Below are 17,920 nucleotides of genomic sequence, written 5' to 3'. Positions count from 1 at the left end.
GCTGATTGGTGCCTCCCCCTACCCCACCCTTCCCGCCCCACTCCGGCCTCCATCCTACTTGGTTCCAGCTTAACCAGCCCCGCCACCTTCTTCCTTCGGAGAAAAGAGCCACTTGAGAGCTCTTCATTGAAGCACCGTTCTTGGTTGGAATAAAAGTGCGAAAGAACAGGTGGAAGCCACTGAATTTCTCTAGGCCTCCTATTTCTGGGGTGCCTAGCCCACTGGTTCTCCTGCACGACCGTCAGCACCAATAACAACTGAACTCCCACACGTGCGTGTGTCTGGCTCGAGCCCCAACCGAAAGCACCACCCTGCGGGCCCTTTAAAAGGACGCGACCACTAAGGCCGAGTAGGGGGTGGGAGAGACCCTCATTGTCCTCACTCGGCAAAGTCACTAAACTCCGCAGCCGCGCACACCTGGGAGGCGGCGCGCGCGGCACGGGGGTTCGCGGGGCGCGCCTCGCCCCCTCCCAGGCCGCCCCTTGCTCCCTCGGGGCGCCCAGGCCCCGCCCCTCCCCCTCCGGCCCGTGCCGCCGCCGGGCGGGGGCGGGGGTTGTTGTGGTGGCGCGGGCGGCCCCGCCCCTCCTCGTGGGCGGCCCCTCCCCCGGCCGCGCGGCCCCTCCCCGCCCCCAGCCCCATCTGTTTCCCCGGCGGCGCGATGATTATATTGTGCGGGCCCGGGGGCCGCCGCAGCCGCGGCCGCGGGATGGGGCGCGCGCGCGGACCCCGTCGGCAGCCGCAGCCGCCTCAGTGACTCGGCCGGTCGCCGCCCCCCGCGCGGCGCCCGCCCTCAGCTCATGCGCTCGCCGAGCGGCGGCAGCAGCGGGAGAGGCCGCCCCCGCCCGAGGAGCTGAGCGCCGAGCGCCGAGCCCGCGCCGGCGGGAGTCCGAGCGGGCGGGCAGCGTGGGGCGGCCGGGCGCTCCGAGCCGGGGCCGCCGCCGGCGCCCCTGGGAGATGTGCCCGGAGGAGGGCGGCGCGGCCGGGCTGGGCGAGCTGCGCTCCTGGTGGGAAGTCCCGGCCATCGCGCACTTCTGCTCGCTCTTCCGCACCGCGTTCCGCCTGCCCGACTTCGAGATCGAGGTGAGCGCCGCGCGGGGCGGCCCGCCGCGCCTCCCTGGCCCTCGGCGTCCGGGGCGCCCGCGGCGGGGCGGGCGCGGAGGGGACGCGCGGCGCGGGGCCCGGCTCCGCGGGGCGCCGAGCGCGGGCGTCCGGCGCGGGACGTTGGCCGGGCCGCCGGCCCACGCGCGTCCTGGGCGAGGCGCGCGGCGGAGGGAGGGCGCGCCGCTGCCGGGCCGGCGGCGGGGCCGAGAGGGGCGGCGCGCTCCCGCCGGGCGGTGGAGGCGGCGGCCGGCTGCCCCCGGCGGGCAGGCGGGGAGGGTCCGCGGCCGGGGCCCGCCGCTCTGGGGCGCGTCGGCGAACTTGGGCGGCGGGCTCGGGGCCTGCGGCAGGCGCGAAAGTTTGGGACTCCGTTATTCTTCGGCAGCGCCGTCGCTCCCGGAACGCGTGCCTTCTGCGTGCGGGACCGGGCGTCCGAGCCGACTCTCCACCGTCCTCCCCCGCGCGGCGGGCGGCGCAGGGCCGGCAGCCGGCCCGGCCGAAGGCGCCGCCGCCCGCGGGCTTTGTGAGGGCCGGGCCGGAGCCGCGTCCCGGAGGTGGCGGGCGGCGGAGTCGGGGCGGCGCCGGCGTCCTCCGCCGGTGCTCGCGGGGGCGTGCGGCCCCGGGCCGGCTGGCGGGGCGGGGCGCGCGCTCGCCGGGGCCGGGACGTGCGGGACTTCCCACTTTCTGCCTTTGGACAAAGGTGGCTAGAGGCTGTCGGTGCGCTTTCCTCTCCAGCCCCGCCGGCGAGTCCGCCGAAGGAGTAATCCAGAGGAGAATCCCCTCCGCAGCGGCGAACCGTCGTCGTCGCCCTCCGCCCCATCTTACTTTCTGCCATTTTCGGATTGGTTTGAATTCGTTTACTCCTCAGATTTTTACCTCACCTTTATTTTTAGATTCAGTAGTGTTTGCGGAAATATTTGCTTCTCACATGAATGAAGTGTGGGAACTTGCTCTTGTTGAGGAGTTGATGAAATCGAGGAAAATAAAAAAGATCAAAAGGTAGAGGGGCGGCTGAGGAGGAATGCAGGCTGATGAAGTGGGACCGCTCGCTGGCTGCCGGGCCGGGGAAGCCATGTGAGGAAATCGCAGGCTCCTGCGTCCGGGGCAGGGGGTGGGCATTTTAGGGAGCCCCAGAGCATTTGTTTTCAGAGTTTGAACGTGACTGGAACAGGCGTGTTTTTAACTAAAAATTTTAGTGGGAGAACTGTTTATATTGACTGAAGAAGAGAAACAGGGCCACAGGAATTAAAAATTTGGGAATGCTAAAAGTCGAGAGATATTCAACAGTTATTCTGATACTCTTGTGTTTTCCTTTAGTTGGTGTAAAATCGTGAGTAGTTAAATTATATCCTGCTGCTCAAAATGGTGGCTCTTGTAGGAGGTGTTGCTTCTGACAATGCCATCTTGGGTGCTGGTAAACTTGCTCCTAGCCCATTTTCTTCCTTGCAAGATAATAAAGTTGAGGTGATGCTGAATTACAGATTTAGAGTCTAAGGATCCGATCTAAAAATACTGTGGAGAAACGTATCTTTCAAAATCCGTATGTTCCCATTTTGTTGATGGAAAAATACAGGTAACTCATTTTGCCATAAATTGTTAACAGATAATCTAGAATCATCCATAAATAACTTGTCTTATGTTCTGAGAAATAAACTTGTGGTTTCTAAGTATTAGCTGGTTTAATTCTTAAAGGAAATGTAAGCTGATCAAAGAGGTCAAATTTGTATGTATAACAGAAATGAAAAGTCCTTCTTGTTACAGGTGAATAATCTCAGGCCTATTTGAGATGACTGCCTTCTCTTTTGATGGGCGTGTTTTTTGGAAGTGACACTTGTTAGAGTGTGTGCTATTGAAATACATGCACCGTGAATGAACATCGAGAATCTGTTTTGATAGCTACCCATATCTGTTTTTATTTGGAGATGTTCAGTAGATGGATAACAAACGATAGTGACTTTTTACCTCTGCACATATTGTATAATCCTTTTCCTCTAAGGGGTGTTTTAACTTCAAGTTTTCAGTAGTTATCAGAAGTTAAAAATTCCAAATTTATTTTTTAGGCTTCCAGCATATTTAACTGAGTGACTGCAGAAGTCACTGAAAACATTATCCATTTTGATTCTCTTAAGTATAAATAATTTATTTTTATTTTGCCTCAAAGATTTTTTAATCTAATAGTTTACTGTCCTAACAGTTTGAGAAACAGTCCCTTGGTTAGAGTTTATGATACAGTGGAAGACCTTCTTAAAAAGAAAACAAAACAGTTCTAATGCTGAGTTGTACCTGTGAGGCCAGCTGGAAAGGCCCTACAGTCTTAATTTGCTGCAATTTTAAAAGCTAGAAATGATGAATAATACCAAGTGGTAGAAGTTGTATATTAGCTTTTTTTAGGACTCCAGTTTTCGCACGTGGGAAGGATCACATTTTTACCCTTGACCATGGAACTGAACCCGTGGATTTATAGAAAATTTAGGAAGCAGAATCCTCAAGGACTTGGCTTCTATTTATCTAAAGTGAAGCAATCTCTTAGATAGGAGCAGGGCAGGGCGGATTCATACTGCAAACCTCCCACTTAGAGAACTGATCCCCAAAGTGTGGGTATTTTTATTTTTGCATGTAAAAAAAAAGTTCTTACTCTATTAATCAAGCTTGAATGTATAGGATTTATTTAGAAGAGTCGGTATACTTAATTCTTGTTTTTAGAATGTGTTTAGGGACTTGTATGTTTCTCTCTCCCCAAACAGGGGTTCTGTAATCTTCAGACCAAGAACTTCTAAATGTATAGATAATGCTTTATGTTGTTCAGAATTTTTGGTTTAAAAAATAATACATAAACATTATATAAAACTTGAAAATTATACCAAAATATAAGAGAATTAAACTCGACCATAATCACCACTTAAAGATAAAAGCTGTTAACTGTTAACGTTGTGTCTTACCGCTTAGGGATAAAAGCTATTAACTGTTAACATATTTAGAAGTTCCCAAATACGCTCACAGTGTATTTGTGCCTAGATTAGGTGTTGTTTTTATTTTTCAGATGAGGAGGTTGAGGTATGGTTGGACAACAGTAGATTAATGACTGCAGTAGTTGGTACTGTTAAGCACGTGCTTAACATCAGACTGGGAGATTACCAAGGAAGCTCGTAACTCAACTCCTTTGCCTCAGAAGATTATCTGTGAATATTTCAGAACCACTTCATTTAAATCAAGTATTTTATAATTGTTTAACATTCCAGTGGGTTAGGCTGGTTAAATTTTGTCCTGATTTGAGAAATGAAGAAGGGTGAATTGACCTCCTCGAAGATTTGACACTGATTTTGTTCCCTAGCCAGGTGATCTTTACAGTGAATAGAGTGTCCTACTTGACCAAAGTAAGGTGAGGGAGGATGGCATCATTTTCAGAAATCTGGTCTGGAGTTAATCATGATGGGTGTGGGGTTGGGGCAGAGGCCCATCACAAACATTTGGGGCATGTTTTCTCTGAAGAGGAGAACGGGGTACCTCTGGGTGGCTATTTGAAAATGCTCATGTAGAATTATCTGAACGGTTTGTATCGTAGCAGAATGATGAAAATAATCTGATTGTCCTGTCTTCCCTTATCCCTGCGCTGCTTCTCTTTGAGTAGTCAGTTCTTTGCCTGCCTTGTTTCCCCTTGCTGGCTGTGGTTGTATGTGGTTCGAGTCCCTTACCTAATCAGCATGATGATCTGGGGGCAGTATCTTTAGTGCAGATTCCCAAATTCTACCCTTGGTGTTTTTTTGATCCAACCCCTTGAACAGGAGCACCAAGGCATGAATTACTAAGCTTGAAAAGAAGTAATAAAAACTGCCGAGAGTGACTTAGTAGTGTATCAGTCCTGCCAGTGGTTCCGAAGCCTGGGGCCTGTGTGTGAGCCACAGGAGATTTTGTGTTGTGTACGGATATGCACTTCGCTGGAGCAGAGGGCCTGTCGCTTTCATCAGATTCTGAAAGAGGTCCCCAACCATACAAAGGTTAAGAGGCCCTGATCCCTTGAAAGAGTAAGTGTAAGATGAAAGAGTAAGTTGGCCCTGAATGGGGGAACGAGAAGCTGAGTTTCATGACACAAGATGCACTGGACTAGGAATTAGGAAATTTGAGTTCTTGTAATAGTTGTGCCACTAACTAGCTGTGTGACCTTGAGCAGGTCAGAATAGCCTAGTGATAAATGACACTCATATAGTGGCTACTTTGTTACATTTTCCAAGTGTTATTTTATCCGTAGCCATCTTTAACCATCGCCGTGAGGTGGGACTTGTCCTCATTTTACAGATGAGGACGTGGGAAGTTTGCCAGGCTAAGTTGCTTACATGCAGACCCTCACCTGAATCTCAGGTTCTTTGATATCAAATTCTATGCCGCTGTTACTACATCACACTATTTCCACTTCAGTTTTCATTACGTATTAGATGAAGGGGTAGACCTGTTAAGTAATGGCCGAGATTCCACAATGCAGACCTATTTTTAATAATGTGGGGTATAGAAGCTCCTTTTATAACTTTGGCTGAACTAAGTATGGAGGACAAGTTCATGATTTCATTTCTTTCTTTCAGCACACATTGATTGAGCATCTCCTATTTGCTAGGCACAGTGTACTAAGTGCTGGAGGTACAAATGTGGACATAACATAAAAAATGCCTGCTCTCTTTTTAGTGGAAGGACAGTACACAAATTGGTTAAGTACACTGTGTCAGAAACTGACAAGAAATAAAGTGGGATAGAGGCCCAGGGAGGGCCAGGTGGAGGGGGGTTGGATGTTGCTATTTAAAATAGGGCGATTAGGTATGGCCTCACTGGAAAGATGGCATTTGAGCAGGACTGAAGGAGAGAAGAGATGTATAATTTAAAAATTAGTAGTTTGCCACACTAGTCTATTTAATGTAAGATACCAGATGATAAATGTCTTCTAAAGATTGAGGATCTGCTCCTCCTTGAAGGAGGAAAGCTCAGGAACAGGATGTGAATTACAGAGGGACAGATCTTTATGCAGTTTGACATCCTAAAAGGGGAGAATGTTCTGTCAGAGTGTCACTCTCCAAGAGTGAACACTGGATCTCTTTCTGTTTATACCAGCTTCTTGAAGGGAAAGGCTACTGCTGCTTCCCTTTTTTACCTGCCATGTGAAGCTTCAAGGAGGTAGTTTGGAGCTTCTGCCCTTGTAGACACGGCCGTACCCTCTCCTCTGAAGGAAAGCCTGTGTTAGCATCTGGCTTGCTTTACGACGGAAGTTCAATTTGGTCTTGCTTAGTTTTCTGGAACACAGTTAGGATAGCCTAAAATACAACCTGGCAGCACTCAGTATGGCCAGCCATCTGCCCTTGGGTCAGGAGAGGCCCGGTGCTGGATTCTTGTGCTGTGGAAGCGGTAGGAATGAGGAGCAGAGTGCTGGGAAACCCCAAGTACAGAGGGTGGTTCAGGTAGCAATTCAGTGTGGACAGAAGCGCACAGCTTCTAACTGTGTGGTCTTCCATGTAGTTGATGTGATTGAACGTATTTTCAAAAGGGATCAAGCAGAGAGGGCCAGAAGCCTGGATTGTGGGCCCACCTCTGTCATTACCTGGAGTTCTGATCTTAGGCAGATCACTTTTGTTTCAGATGCCCCATCTGTGAAATGGGAATTTTAGCCTAGATGATTCCTAGGTTTTCCTGGGTGTAAAGCTCTGTGATTCTAGGATGTTTCTCAGCATGCATTAGTTCTTTTAACTGATTGAGAAAATCACCAACCTTACTGGTTAGGCTCGAGGTTATGAGCTATGTTAGGCTCGGCTAGGATTTGTCTTACAAATTAATTTTGTACCAAGTGAAAGCTGCAAATCCATACTTGATGTGTTTGTGGATTATATTGATTTGTCTTTTTGTGGAAATCTTGTCTGTAAATACGCTGCTTTGAAAGTAGCTTTCATGGCTTGAAGATTGACATTTTTCACTGTCTTCAAGATCCTCAAACTGAGCTAAGATTTTGAGACTATGAGGAATTCTGGAGGATGAAGTTCTTGAATTCTCTTATTTTCCCTTCAGTTTTGTTTGTTCACTTATATTTCATTTCATTCATATGTAGAACTGTGCGTGAGTTCCAGTTCCAGCTTCTGGCTGGCGTTTTCAGATAGCTCTTGTCTCCCCATATTTTCGTATTTCAGGGGATGCTGTTCCTTGTCATTGTATCTTCTCTACACTAGCCTCTAACAAATGTTAATCAGTTTATACTTGAAAACTTAGGAAAGTCTTTTTTTCAATAGTTCTTACGATGGAGAAAGGAATTGTGGGCTGATAATATTGAGCTCAGGATTCCCTGGGTTTCTTTAATGCTCAGGGTTTCTCAGCCTCAGCACTAGTAATATTTTGGGCCAAGTAAGAATTTGTTGTGAGAAGCTGTCATGCATTTTAGGATGTTCAGCAGCATCCCTGGGCTCTACCCTCTAAGTGCCAGTAGCACCCCTGGTCATGACAAATATAAATGTCTCTAGACATTGCCACATATCTCCTGGGGGGCCAAAATCGCCCTGCTTGAGAATCACCACTTTAGGGTGTAAATAGGGAAGAGACATAAGTGTTGATCATTGTATAGAAGGTACACTGTACAGTAGTCCCCTCTTGTCTGTGGGGGTACATCCCAAGACCCTCAGTGGATGCCTAAAATGCATACTACTGACCCCTATAGATACTGTGTTTTTTCCTATGCATACATACCTATGATAAAGTTTAATTGATAAATTAGGCACAGTAAGAGATTAACAACAACAAGTTCTCTTTGACAAATCTGAGTCGCCAGCATCACTTGCACTTTGGAGCCTTTAGTACATAAAATAAGGGTTACTTGAAGATAAGCACTGCAATACTGAGACAGTGAATCTGATAACCGAGAGGGCTAGGAGGTGACCAACGGGTGGGTAGTGTATACAGCGTGGATGCGCTGGACAAAGGGGCGATTCATGTCCCAGGCAGGACAGCGCGGGAGTTCATCGCACTATTCAGAATGCTGTGCAATTTAAAACTGGTGAATTGTTTATTTCTGGAATTTTCCATTTAATATTTTTGGACCCCAGGTAACTGAAACTGCGGAAAGCGAAACCGCAGATAAGGGGACTATTGTATATGAGGTAGATGAGTTTTTCCTTCTGATAGTGACTTTTTTCCTAAATGCAAACCTTTAATATTTGTGTTTATAGAAATTGGAGGAAGTTAAAGTTGCTCCCAGATGTGCGCGTCATTAGCAATTGCACATGTCAGAAACCTGGGAAACAGATGTTTTGTTAATTTTTCTTCCTTTTCTGGGGAGTCATTTAAGGGAAGGAGAGTGGTTTGGGGGCAGTTGAGAGGGAGATGTGAAGTCAACTGGGTCCAGTAGAGAAAGGCCTCCCTCAGGCAGGGCTTGGCTGGCCGTGCTGTCGTGGAAGGGGGTGCTGCGCCAAAGCCTCAGGCTGGCTTCCACGGAGGCCGCTGCCTGTCGGGGCGCAGGATCTTCTGGACAGCTCCCTCAAGCAGTAGGCAGTGGTGGACGGGGGGAGGGGTTAGTCATGACCAGGTCAAAATTCAGGCTACCTAAGTTAAAGGGGTGTGTGTGTGTCTGCGCACGTGTGCAGGCATATTTGGAACAGATGTATATATCCAGTTATATAAAGTTTATTAGCCCGTCAGAAGTTTCAATTTAGAATACACCAACCACAGAACTTTTCTTTAGGTTGCTGTAAATATTTTTAGTGATCTCTCCCATTGGATTTTTCTCTTATGCAAGTATGGCAAAATATTTCATGAATTCAAATAGATTTCATTTTGGTTTGGAGAAAAAACTGTTGTGATGGTAAATAATGCACTGTGAAGGGCTTTGAGCTTCTTGGAAGAAAGATACTGTAGTGCTTCAAGGGTATGTCGTAATTTATCTGTGGCTTGTGAAGGTCTTTCACTGAAAAGTGTCCATCTTTTTGCTGTCTTGGGGTATTTGGTCCCCACAGTGGCCCAGTGCCTCTTTTTTTTTTTTTTGGTGAGGAAGATTGGCCCTGAGCTAACATCTGTTGCCACTCCTCTTTTTTGCTTGAGGAAGATTGTTGCTGAGCTAAAATCTGTGCCAGTCTTCCTCTCTTTCATGTGGGATGCTGCCACAGCCTGGCTTGATGAATGGTGCTAGGTCTGCGCCTGGGATCTGAACCTATGGACCCTGGGCCACTGAAGCAGAGCGTGGGAAATTAACAACTATGCCATGGGGCTGGCCCTCCAGCACCTTATTTTTTTGTTCTTTATCTCTTTTGGCTGGGAACCAAGGCCTGACCACCTTTTCCCCTCCAACAATGGAGTAGGTCTTCTGATATTCTAGGGTTTGTTTTGGGCTGTGGTAGAGGAGGAGTAGAATTTCTGGCCTGCATCAGAGTATTAAATCTCAGAATTTGTATAAATAAATTGATGTGAAGTCAGTCACTCTGCAGCCAAAAGCTGTTTTCTCTTCTCTCGGAGGACAAATGACCCCTCAGAATAATTCTCTTATGTGCTGTTTTGTACTTATTGTCCACACCCATTTAAAATGTAATATGGTTTATGTAAAAATATATGGAAGACAGTGTTTCATTCTCCCGTTGAAGGCCCCCGACCTCACGTGACCTTTATGATAGCTATTTGGCTGGCTTAAGTGATGTCATGTTCTTCTAAGTTTCACACTGTTATGGTCAGCTCTCAGCTTTGATTCTACAGCCCAGACTCTGTAAGGAGCTGAGTTGGGTCTGCTTTTCCCTCGGGTGGGTTTGCTGGAGTAACTGCCTGACTTGGCATGTGTCACTGAGGCATGTGAGGCACACATGAAATGTGTGAATGGCTGTGACAACAGACTGTGTGCACCCTTCTGTGCTCCACCCCCCACCCATAACCACCAAAAATAAGTGAAAATAGAGGAAGTGGTAGGGTCACAATTACACTGACCACTGCATGTTTTCAAAGTTGAAACTTAAATCTCCTCCAATTAATAATTCCTGAGAATGGAATAAGTTCTTATAATTGAGAATGTTGTTAAGCAGTCTGGTTGACCGCAAGAGTTTTTTTCCCTGGCCAGTTCCTTTTACCAAACACTCCTTCCCTGAGTGTCCATTGTTTCAGCAACAATGGCGCTAAGAACAGTTGATTTGCCTGACAGAGAATGTGTTAAGCTAACAGATCCACTTCTTTAGCAAGTCTTCTCTCTCTCCCATTCCCATTGTGTCTCTTCAGTCTGCCTGAAAGGTGGTTTGCTGATTCTTTTGGGTGTGGAAGACAATTTTTATAGTCAGTGTCCTGGAGTTCCTTGTTCAGGATACCCTGTCATATGGGAGAAAGGCAATTTAGAGAAAACTTTCACCTGTTGCCATAATTAAAGGATTTAATTTTGAAATTTTTTCCGCTCTTAGACTGATTTGGGTTAGTATCCTACACAAACTTACTATTTTTTTCACATTGTTTCTGAAAGACTTTTCTTCCCCATTTTCTCTTGTGTCGTTAAAGCAGGCACCCAGCCCTCATTACAGTATCTTGGGGATTGGGAGCCGAATGTTCTAATTGATGCTGAGGATATCTCTGTCTTCATAACACTAGATTTTCATCACTTTCAGTGATGGAGCCCATCTTCATTACCAGTAACTGTACTTGGATTTTTGTAACATGCAACTCTTTAAAGTAATAGTGGAATTAAAAAGAAAAGGAAAATCTTGGGGCTGGCCTGGTGGCATCATGGTTAAGTTCACATGCTCCGCTTCGGTGGCCTGGGGTTTCTGGGTTCAGATCCCAGGCATGGACCTACACACTGCTCATTGAGCCATGCTGTAGCAGGTGTCCCACATACAAAATAGAGGAAGATTGGCACAAATGTTAGCTCAGGGCAAATCTTCCTCAAGCAAAATGAGCAAAATTGTGAACAGATGGTAACTCAGGTCCAATCTTCCTCACCAAAAAAAAAAGGGGGAAATCTCAAATCCTGGTCAGTCTCCCTTCTGTCTGTTACTGTCATCTTTATTAATACTAAGGTTGTAGAGGTATGTGATAGGGTTGTTTTTCTCCATCTGTCATGGGGAATTAGAGTATGTTAAATAAAAAATGGGGTGGGTGGGTGGCAGTGATAGTGTAAAACCTATGTTGTGTGCCAGGCAAGTAGTAGAGGACATGATGGCTGTAGGAGGTCAGAGGCAAGCAGTGATCACGAATGAAATGCTTCCTGGGGAAGGCAGGCCTTGGAGGCTCATGGTGAGTAAGTCAGTATAGCAAGCTAGATCAGAGTTCTGTTCTTACAGAGGGCTGATAGAAAATCGAGGGCGAGAGGTTGTAGGTGGGACATCGCTGCAGGCTTTGAATGCTAGGCTCACTAGTATTAATCATTTTTGTTCATGCATTCAAGTTTTAGATAAGAATGACATCAAAATTTGAGACTAAGAATGTCCTATGTACTCAATATTTTAAATTAAATGTGGTATTGGTAGCTGGGATAGAACAGAGTGGAGGAAGAAAGTTTAACTGTTGGGGTGGAATGGGTGTGAGATGCTGAGGGTAGTGGAAGCGGGAGGACATCATCACGGGCATTATTGAAGAGTGGGTAGGACTAGATGACCGACAGTGTTGGGATGCATAGAGAAGGCCGTGTCAGTTAAGGATGTTTTTTGGCTGCAAGTAACTGAAAGTTGTACTAACAGCGACCTAAAAACCCTGTGGACTATCCTGTGGTAAGTGGCTCCTGGCAAGTACGGAGGCTGAGCGAAGGATGTCCTTGAGCACTCAGTAAGGGCACTGCGGGTGGTCCCAGCATGGATTCCGCAGCTCTGAGGCCTGCATTGCTGAGTGATGCGGGTGAGTACGGGAAATTACAATTGAAAACAGCCATTGAGTTGGTGATTTGGAGAGGTCACAGATGACTTCAGAGAAAGCTGTTCGAAAGAGGAAGAGGGAAAGCTAAGACTGTGCTCTCCTGGAATGAGAGAGAAGAGCTCTCAGAGGAAGCTTATGAGAATAGTGGAAAAGAAAGAACTGTTTAAAAGAAACTTTTTTTCTGCAAATAATATGTAACTGTTATAAAAAGAAATCCCAGCCGGTGCATGGTTAACATTTTAGTGCTTTACTGAGGTGGTCAGTTGTAGGACGGCTTCCCCCTTTTCAAAAGAAAACCCAGCCTGTTTGCCAAACTCTACTCCACTTGTTATACTGGCAGTCCCCCTGTTTCTTCTGTTCCCCTCGGATTGGATCGTGGGAGGAGTGCTCGTTACCCACCCTGCGATTGTCAGTTGCTCAGTGTTTGAGCTTCCTGTGTAGTAAAATGAAAATGGAAATCTGGACACTCAGATATACCCTTTTTATCATTAGGATGTTAGATTTTCTTAACTATAGATTGTTTGGAATACTTCAGCTTTTTTAGTTTCTCTCTGTTAAGTATTTAATGATTCTACTACTTCCTGGGACTCTTTGATGCATTTGTAATGGGAATTTATGCGCAAATAAGATAGCCAGGCCTTAAGGTTATGTGTTCTGTCTAATACAGGTTCCCCATGCTTGGGGAAGGTACAGCTTAACAGAAAGGTGGTTTTTGTTTGTTTGTCTCATCTACCCACCGGCTTGCAAAAAATTTTGGAGGTTATCTGTCAGCTCTCCCTGCTCCTTACCCCTTCTCCCTCCTTCTGGATCAAATAAATTTATAACCTGGCTAGTAGTCAAACGTATCTTGCAAGAGAAGATGAAATGGGCCAATCAGATTCCTGTTCTCGGGAGTGTAACCTAGGAAATACGAGGATTATTGAGTTAGTGTGGAAAAGCAGCTACAAGGTCATAGTGAAAAGCCACGATGTAAGCCAAATTCTTGCATGTGAGGGAGCAGAAACAGAGAGAACCAGCCATGAGCAGAATTCGCAGGAAGGCTGCACCTCCCGGCCGTTGGTGTATATCCTGCTGCAAGTATGTGAGGGAGGCTGTGTTCCTTGCCCCCCAAAGAGCGGCACACTTCCTGCTTCTCTTTATGTGCATATATTAAATATTTTATAAGCATAGGATCATACTTTTACATACTCTTTTGAGTCCTGTTTTATTTAGTTAATATTACATGATACAGAATGCCCTTTTATCACATATATTATGACTTTTAATGGTTGCAGAGTATTCATACTCTGATTTATTTACTCAGTCCTCTATGGGGCAGTAAGGTTATTTTTAGTTATTTACTATCGTGGCAATTATGAACAGAAAGACTTTTTTCCCCAGGATAGGATTAGTGTTTTTTAATCATTAGACTTCTCTTACTTCCTATATTTGAAATTTTAAGTGTTGCTTTTTCTTCACAGTCATATTTTATCTTTCATTTTGTGATAAAAGCTAACGTGAATTTGGTGCCCATGATGGGTGCTCCAGGCACTACTTCAAGTGTTTCCTCATGCATCAACTAATCTATTCTTTTTTTTAATTGAGATATAATTGACATATAACATTATATTAGTTTCAGGCGTGCAACATAATGATTCGATATTTGTGTTTATTGCCATATGACCACCACAGTAAGTCTAATTAACATCTATCACTACAATAGTTACAGATTTTTTTTCTTATGATGAGAACTTTTAAGATGTCCTCTCAACAACTGTCAAATGTACAATACAGTTTTACTAACTACAGTTGCCGTGCTGTACATTACATCCTCAGGACCTATTTATTTTATAACTAGAAGTTTGTACCTTTTGACTGCTTTCACCCTTTTCCTGCCCCCTCCCTGTCTCTGGTAACCACAGATCTGACATGTTTTTCTGTGAGTTTTTTCTTAGATTCCACACGTTAAGTGAGATCATACAACATTTGTCTCTGTCTGACTTATTTCACTTAGCATAATGTACTCAAGGTCCATCCATATTGTTGCAAATGGCAGGTTTCCTGCTTTTTTATGGCTGAATAATATTCCTGTGTGTGTGTGTATGTGAGTGTATACCACATTTTCTTTATCTCTCCGTCAGTGTATACTTAGGTTGCTTCCATGTCTTGGCTATTGTAAATAATGCTGCAATGACATGGGGATGCAGGTATCTTTTTCAAGATAGTGTTTTCATTTCCTTCAGATAAATACCCAGAAGTAGAATAGCTGAATCATATAGTATTTCTATTTTTAATTTTTTCAGGAACCCCCGTACTGGTTTCCATAGTGGCTGCACTAATTTACATTCTCACCAGCAGTGCACAAGGGTTCCCTTTTCTTTACGTTCTCGCCAGCACTTCTTTCTTGTCTTTTTGATAGCAGCCATTCTAACAGCTGTGAAGTGATATGTCATTGTGGGTTTGATTTGCATTTCCCTGATGATTAGTGATGTTGCTCATCTTTTCATGTACCTGTTGGCCATCTGTATGTCTTCTTTGGAAAAATGTCTATTCGGATCCTCTGCCCACTTTTTAATCAGATTGCTTGTTTTTTTGCTATTTATTCTTTAAAAAATTATTTTTATTGATGTAACATTGGTTTATAACATTATGTAAATTTCAAGTATACCTCTTTATATTCCGTGTACATCTTTATATTCCGACTACATCGTGTTCACCACCAAAAGTCTAGTTGCCATCCGTCGCCATACAAATGTGCCCGTTTGCCCCTTTTGTCCTCCCCCTTGCCCCCTTCCCCCCTGGTAACCACCAGTCTGTTCTCTGTGTCTATGTGTGTGCTTGTTGTTACTGTTCTTTTATTTTTGTTTTTGTTTTGCTGAGGAAGATTCGCACGTCCGTGCCAGTCTTCCTCTATCTTTTAGTATATGGGCTGCCAGCAAAGCATGGCCACTAACACAGTGATGTAGTCCATACCCGGGAACCGAACCTGGGCTCCTGAAGCAGAGCGTGCTGAACTTAACCACTAGGCCACCGGGGCTGGCCCTGTTACTGTTTTTTTGTCTTCCACATATGAGTGGACTCATACGGTTTTGGCTTTCTCTGTCTGACTTATTTCTACCTATTCTTTTTAATTCCCCCACGAGGTAGGCAGTCTGTACACGAGGAAACTGAGGTACATAGGTGAAGTGATTTGCCCACGGTCACACGGCCAGCAGGCGGTAGAGCCCAGACCTGAGCTTAAGAAGCTTGACTTCAGTAAAACGCAAGACACTCATTGGTAAAGGAACTGAATGGTTGTGTCAGTGACAGAGGATTGTTGTCTAGTGCAGATTATTTAGGGGCCTATCTGAAGGTAGGTGAGACTAAATTTTAGCTATTTTTGTGACATTAAAAAGGAGCCTTAAGCAAAACTATAGAGAGTACTGAGTTAGGAAACAATGACATTTTAGGAGTGAGAGAAATTCAGTTTTTTTCTTTTAATTAAATTATGTTGAGAATTTGTCAATATCTTTTAGGAATTAATTACTTTTGTTATTTTCCCACTTGACTATAATACTGGCTGGAACTTTTTAAACATTTATTTTTATTTTTGTTTTTGTTTTTAAAGATTGGCACCTGATCTAACATCTGTTGCCAGTCTTTTTTTTTTTTTTCCCTTCCTCCTTCTGCCCAAAGCCCCCCAGAACATAGTTGTGTAGTTTAGTTGTGGGTCTTTCTAGTTGTGGCATGTGGGATGCCACCTCAGCATGGCCTGATGAGTGGTGCCATGTCGGCGCCCAGGATCTGAACCGGCAAAATCCTGGGCCACTGAAGCAGAACACGCGAATTTAGCCACTCAGCCGTGGGGCTGGCCCCTTTACTTTTAAATAATATCGAACTTGCAGAGAAATTGTACAGTTAGTACAAAGAATTCCTGAGCCTCTTCACCCAGATTCCCTGTTTGCTTTATCATTACCTCCCACTTCTCTCCTCACCACTCTTCCTCTGTCCCCATCCATCCATCCGTTTCTACCTATATAATAATTTTTTCTGCACTTTCTAAGAGTAAGCTGCAGACATGATACCCTTTCATCCCTAAACATTGCAGTGTTTTTATGCCTTAAAAACAAGGACATTCTCTTACATAACCATAGTACAATTATCAAAATCAGGAAATTAATACTGAGTAAGATCTGTGGATAATACTATACCTATAGCAAATATTGCCAGCTGACCTGATAATGTTGTTTTGTTTTTTTTAAGATTTTTTATTTTTCCTTTTTCTCCCAAAGCCCCCGGTGCATAGTTGTGTATTTTTTATTGTGGCATGTGGGACACCGCCTCAGCGTCGCTTAATGAGTGGTGCCATGTCTCTGCCCAGGACTGGAACTGGCGAAACCCTAGGCCGCCAAAGCAGAGCACACGAACTTAACCACTTGGCCATGGGGCCGGCCCCCGTAGTAATGTTAATATATATGTTATATATTTTTTAATGAATTTCCAATATAGTATTATTTTAGAAATTGTTTTTGTTGGTTCAGGTTTTCAGTCTAGGATCATGCACTGCATTTAGTTGTTGGGTCTTTTTAGGCCCCTTTAATCCAGAGCAGTTTTTCAGTCTTTGTCTTTCATGATCTTGACCTTTTGAGGAAGAGTACATTTTATTGACTGTCCCTCAATTTGAGTTTGTTGGATATACCCTTATGATTAGATTCAGGTCCTGTGTTTTTGGCAGGAGTGCTAAAGAAGTGGTGTTGTGTCTTTTGTGCATCATATCAGAAGTCAGATGCCCATTGGTCCCATAATTGGTGGTGATGGGTATTATTAATTTTGATCACTTGGTTTAGGTGGTGTTTGCCAGGTCTCTCCACTGCGAAGTTACTGTTTTTCCCTTATAATTAATACATATCTGGTGGAGAAATACTATGTAACCATCCTGTTTTTCATTGCAATTTCACCCATTAGTAATTTTAATCCATGTGTGATTCTTTGCCTAAGTCATTACATCATAGTTGCCAAATAGATATTTTCAAATTCTGTCATTCCTTTTACTTTTATAACTTGGCATTCGTAGTTTTCATTGGTAGATTTTAAGTGTTTGATTCAAAATTGTTTTTAGTATCTGATAAGAATATAGTTTTTTAAAAAATTTGTTTTCTTGAAAATTTCATCTAAAGTGGATGAACATTGATAAACAAGATTCACAAAGTGAAATAATCTTTTAAAGCTTCAGATCTCATTTTTTCTTTTTACTTGGAAAAATTTCAAACATACAGTGAAGTTCCAAGACAAGTTTAAGGAAATCCTTGCATACCCTTTTACTTTAGAGTCACCAGTTGTTAACATTTTACCACAGTAGCTTTATGTGAGTTTTATGCTAAACCATTAGAAAGTAAGTTGGCAGGGTGATGATAATTTACCCCCAAAATACTTTAGCATGCAGTTCCTAAGAATAGGGACCTTCTCCCACATGACCACACTAGCATGCTCACACTTAGGAAAATTAACGATAATTTTATAATAACATCTAGTAAACAGTCCATATTCAAACATCCTCACTTGTCCCCACAATGACTTTCATAGATGTTGCTCCATACCTCTATCCTGGTTCACACTTTGTGGTTTGCTGTTAGGGGAAGAGTTCTGAAACAAGTTGAAGCCAACCCATTTATCATAGTAATAGGGAAGAATTGGTAAGATGATTTAAATTTTAAGCTGCAAGTACATTAAGTGAAATAATAAGAGAAAAAGAGAGTTTATTGGAATAACAGTGGCACCAGTTCAGGCTGTACTCAAGGTCTGAACCTCAGCTTAGTCACTGGCAAGTTTGTTGCTTATTCTATAGGGTTATGATGAAATTTGAATGAGCTAAGGCATATGAAGGCCTGGCACAAGTAGATTTCAACAACTGGTAATTATTGTTAATTTTTTTTCTCATTTTAGATTTTGAATAATAAGGATATTATAACAGCATCATTTGGGAGAAAGGAATTAAATAAAGATAAGTTTGTGTGGTCTCCCATATTATTTTGAA

At 44.3% G+C, this 17,920-nt stretch overlaps 1 protein-coding gene across 8 annotated transcripts in view; it reads left to right on the top strand.

Moving 5' to 3' along the window:
• Positions 1-594: 594 nt before the first annotated feature.
• CECR2 (CECR2 histone acetyl-lysine reader) overlaps positions 595-17,920 on the top strand; it is a 160,760-nt gene continuing 143,434 nt past the window's right edge. For 7 of the 8 annotated variants that reach the window (XM_070620326.1, XM_070620332.1, XM_070620329.1 and 4 more), the window contains exon 1: positions 595-1,080. In XM_070620326.1, coding sequence (XP_070476427.1) covers positions 955-1,080 — 126 coding nt within the window. In that variant the 5' untranslated portion in view covers positions 595-954. The remainder of the gene's footprint in view (positions 1,081-17,920) is intronic. The other variant, XM_070620331.1, reaches the window with a different exon arrangement.

This window comes from Equus przewalskii, chromosome 5 (genome assembly GCF_037783145.1).
Source record: "Equus przewalskii isolate Varuska chromosome 5, EquPr2, whole genome shotgun sequence".
In the NCBI taxonomy this organism is placed as follows: domain Eukaryota; kingdom Metazoa; phylum Chordata; class Mammalia; order Perissodactyla; family Equidae; genus Equus; species Equus przewalskii.
Note: the sequence above shows the minus strand (reverse complement) of the source record. Positions and strands in the feature narration are given on the sequence as shown.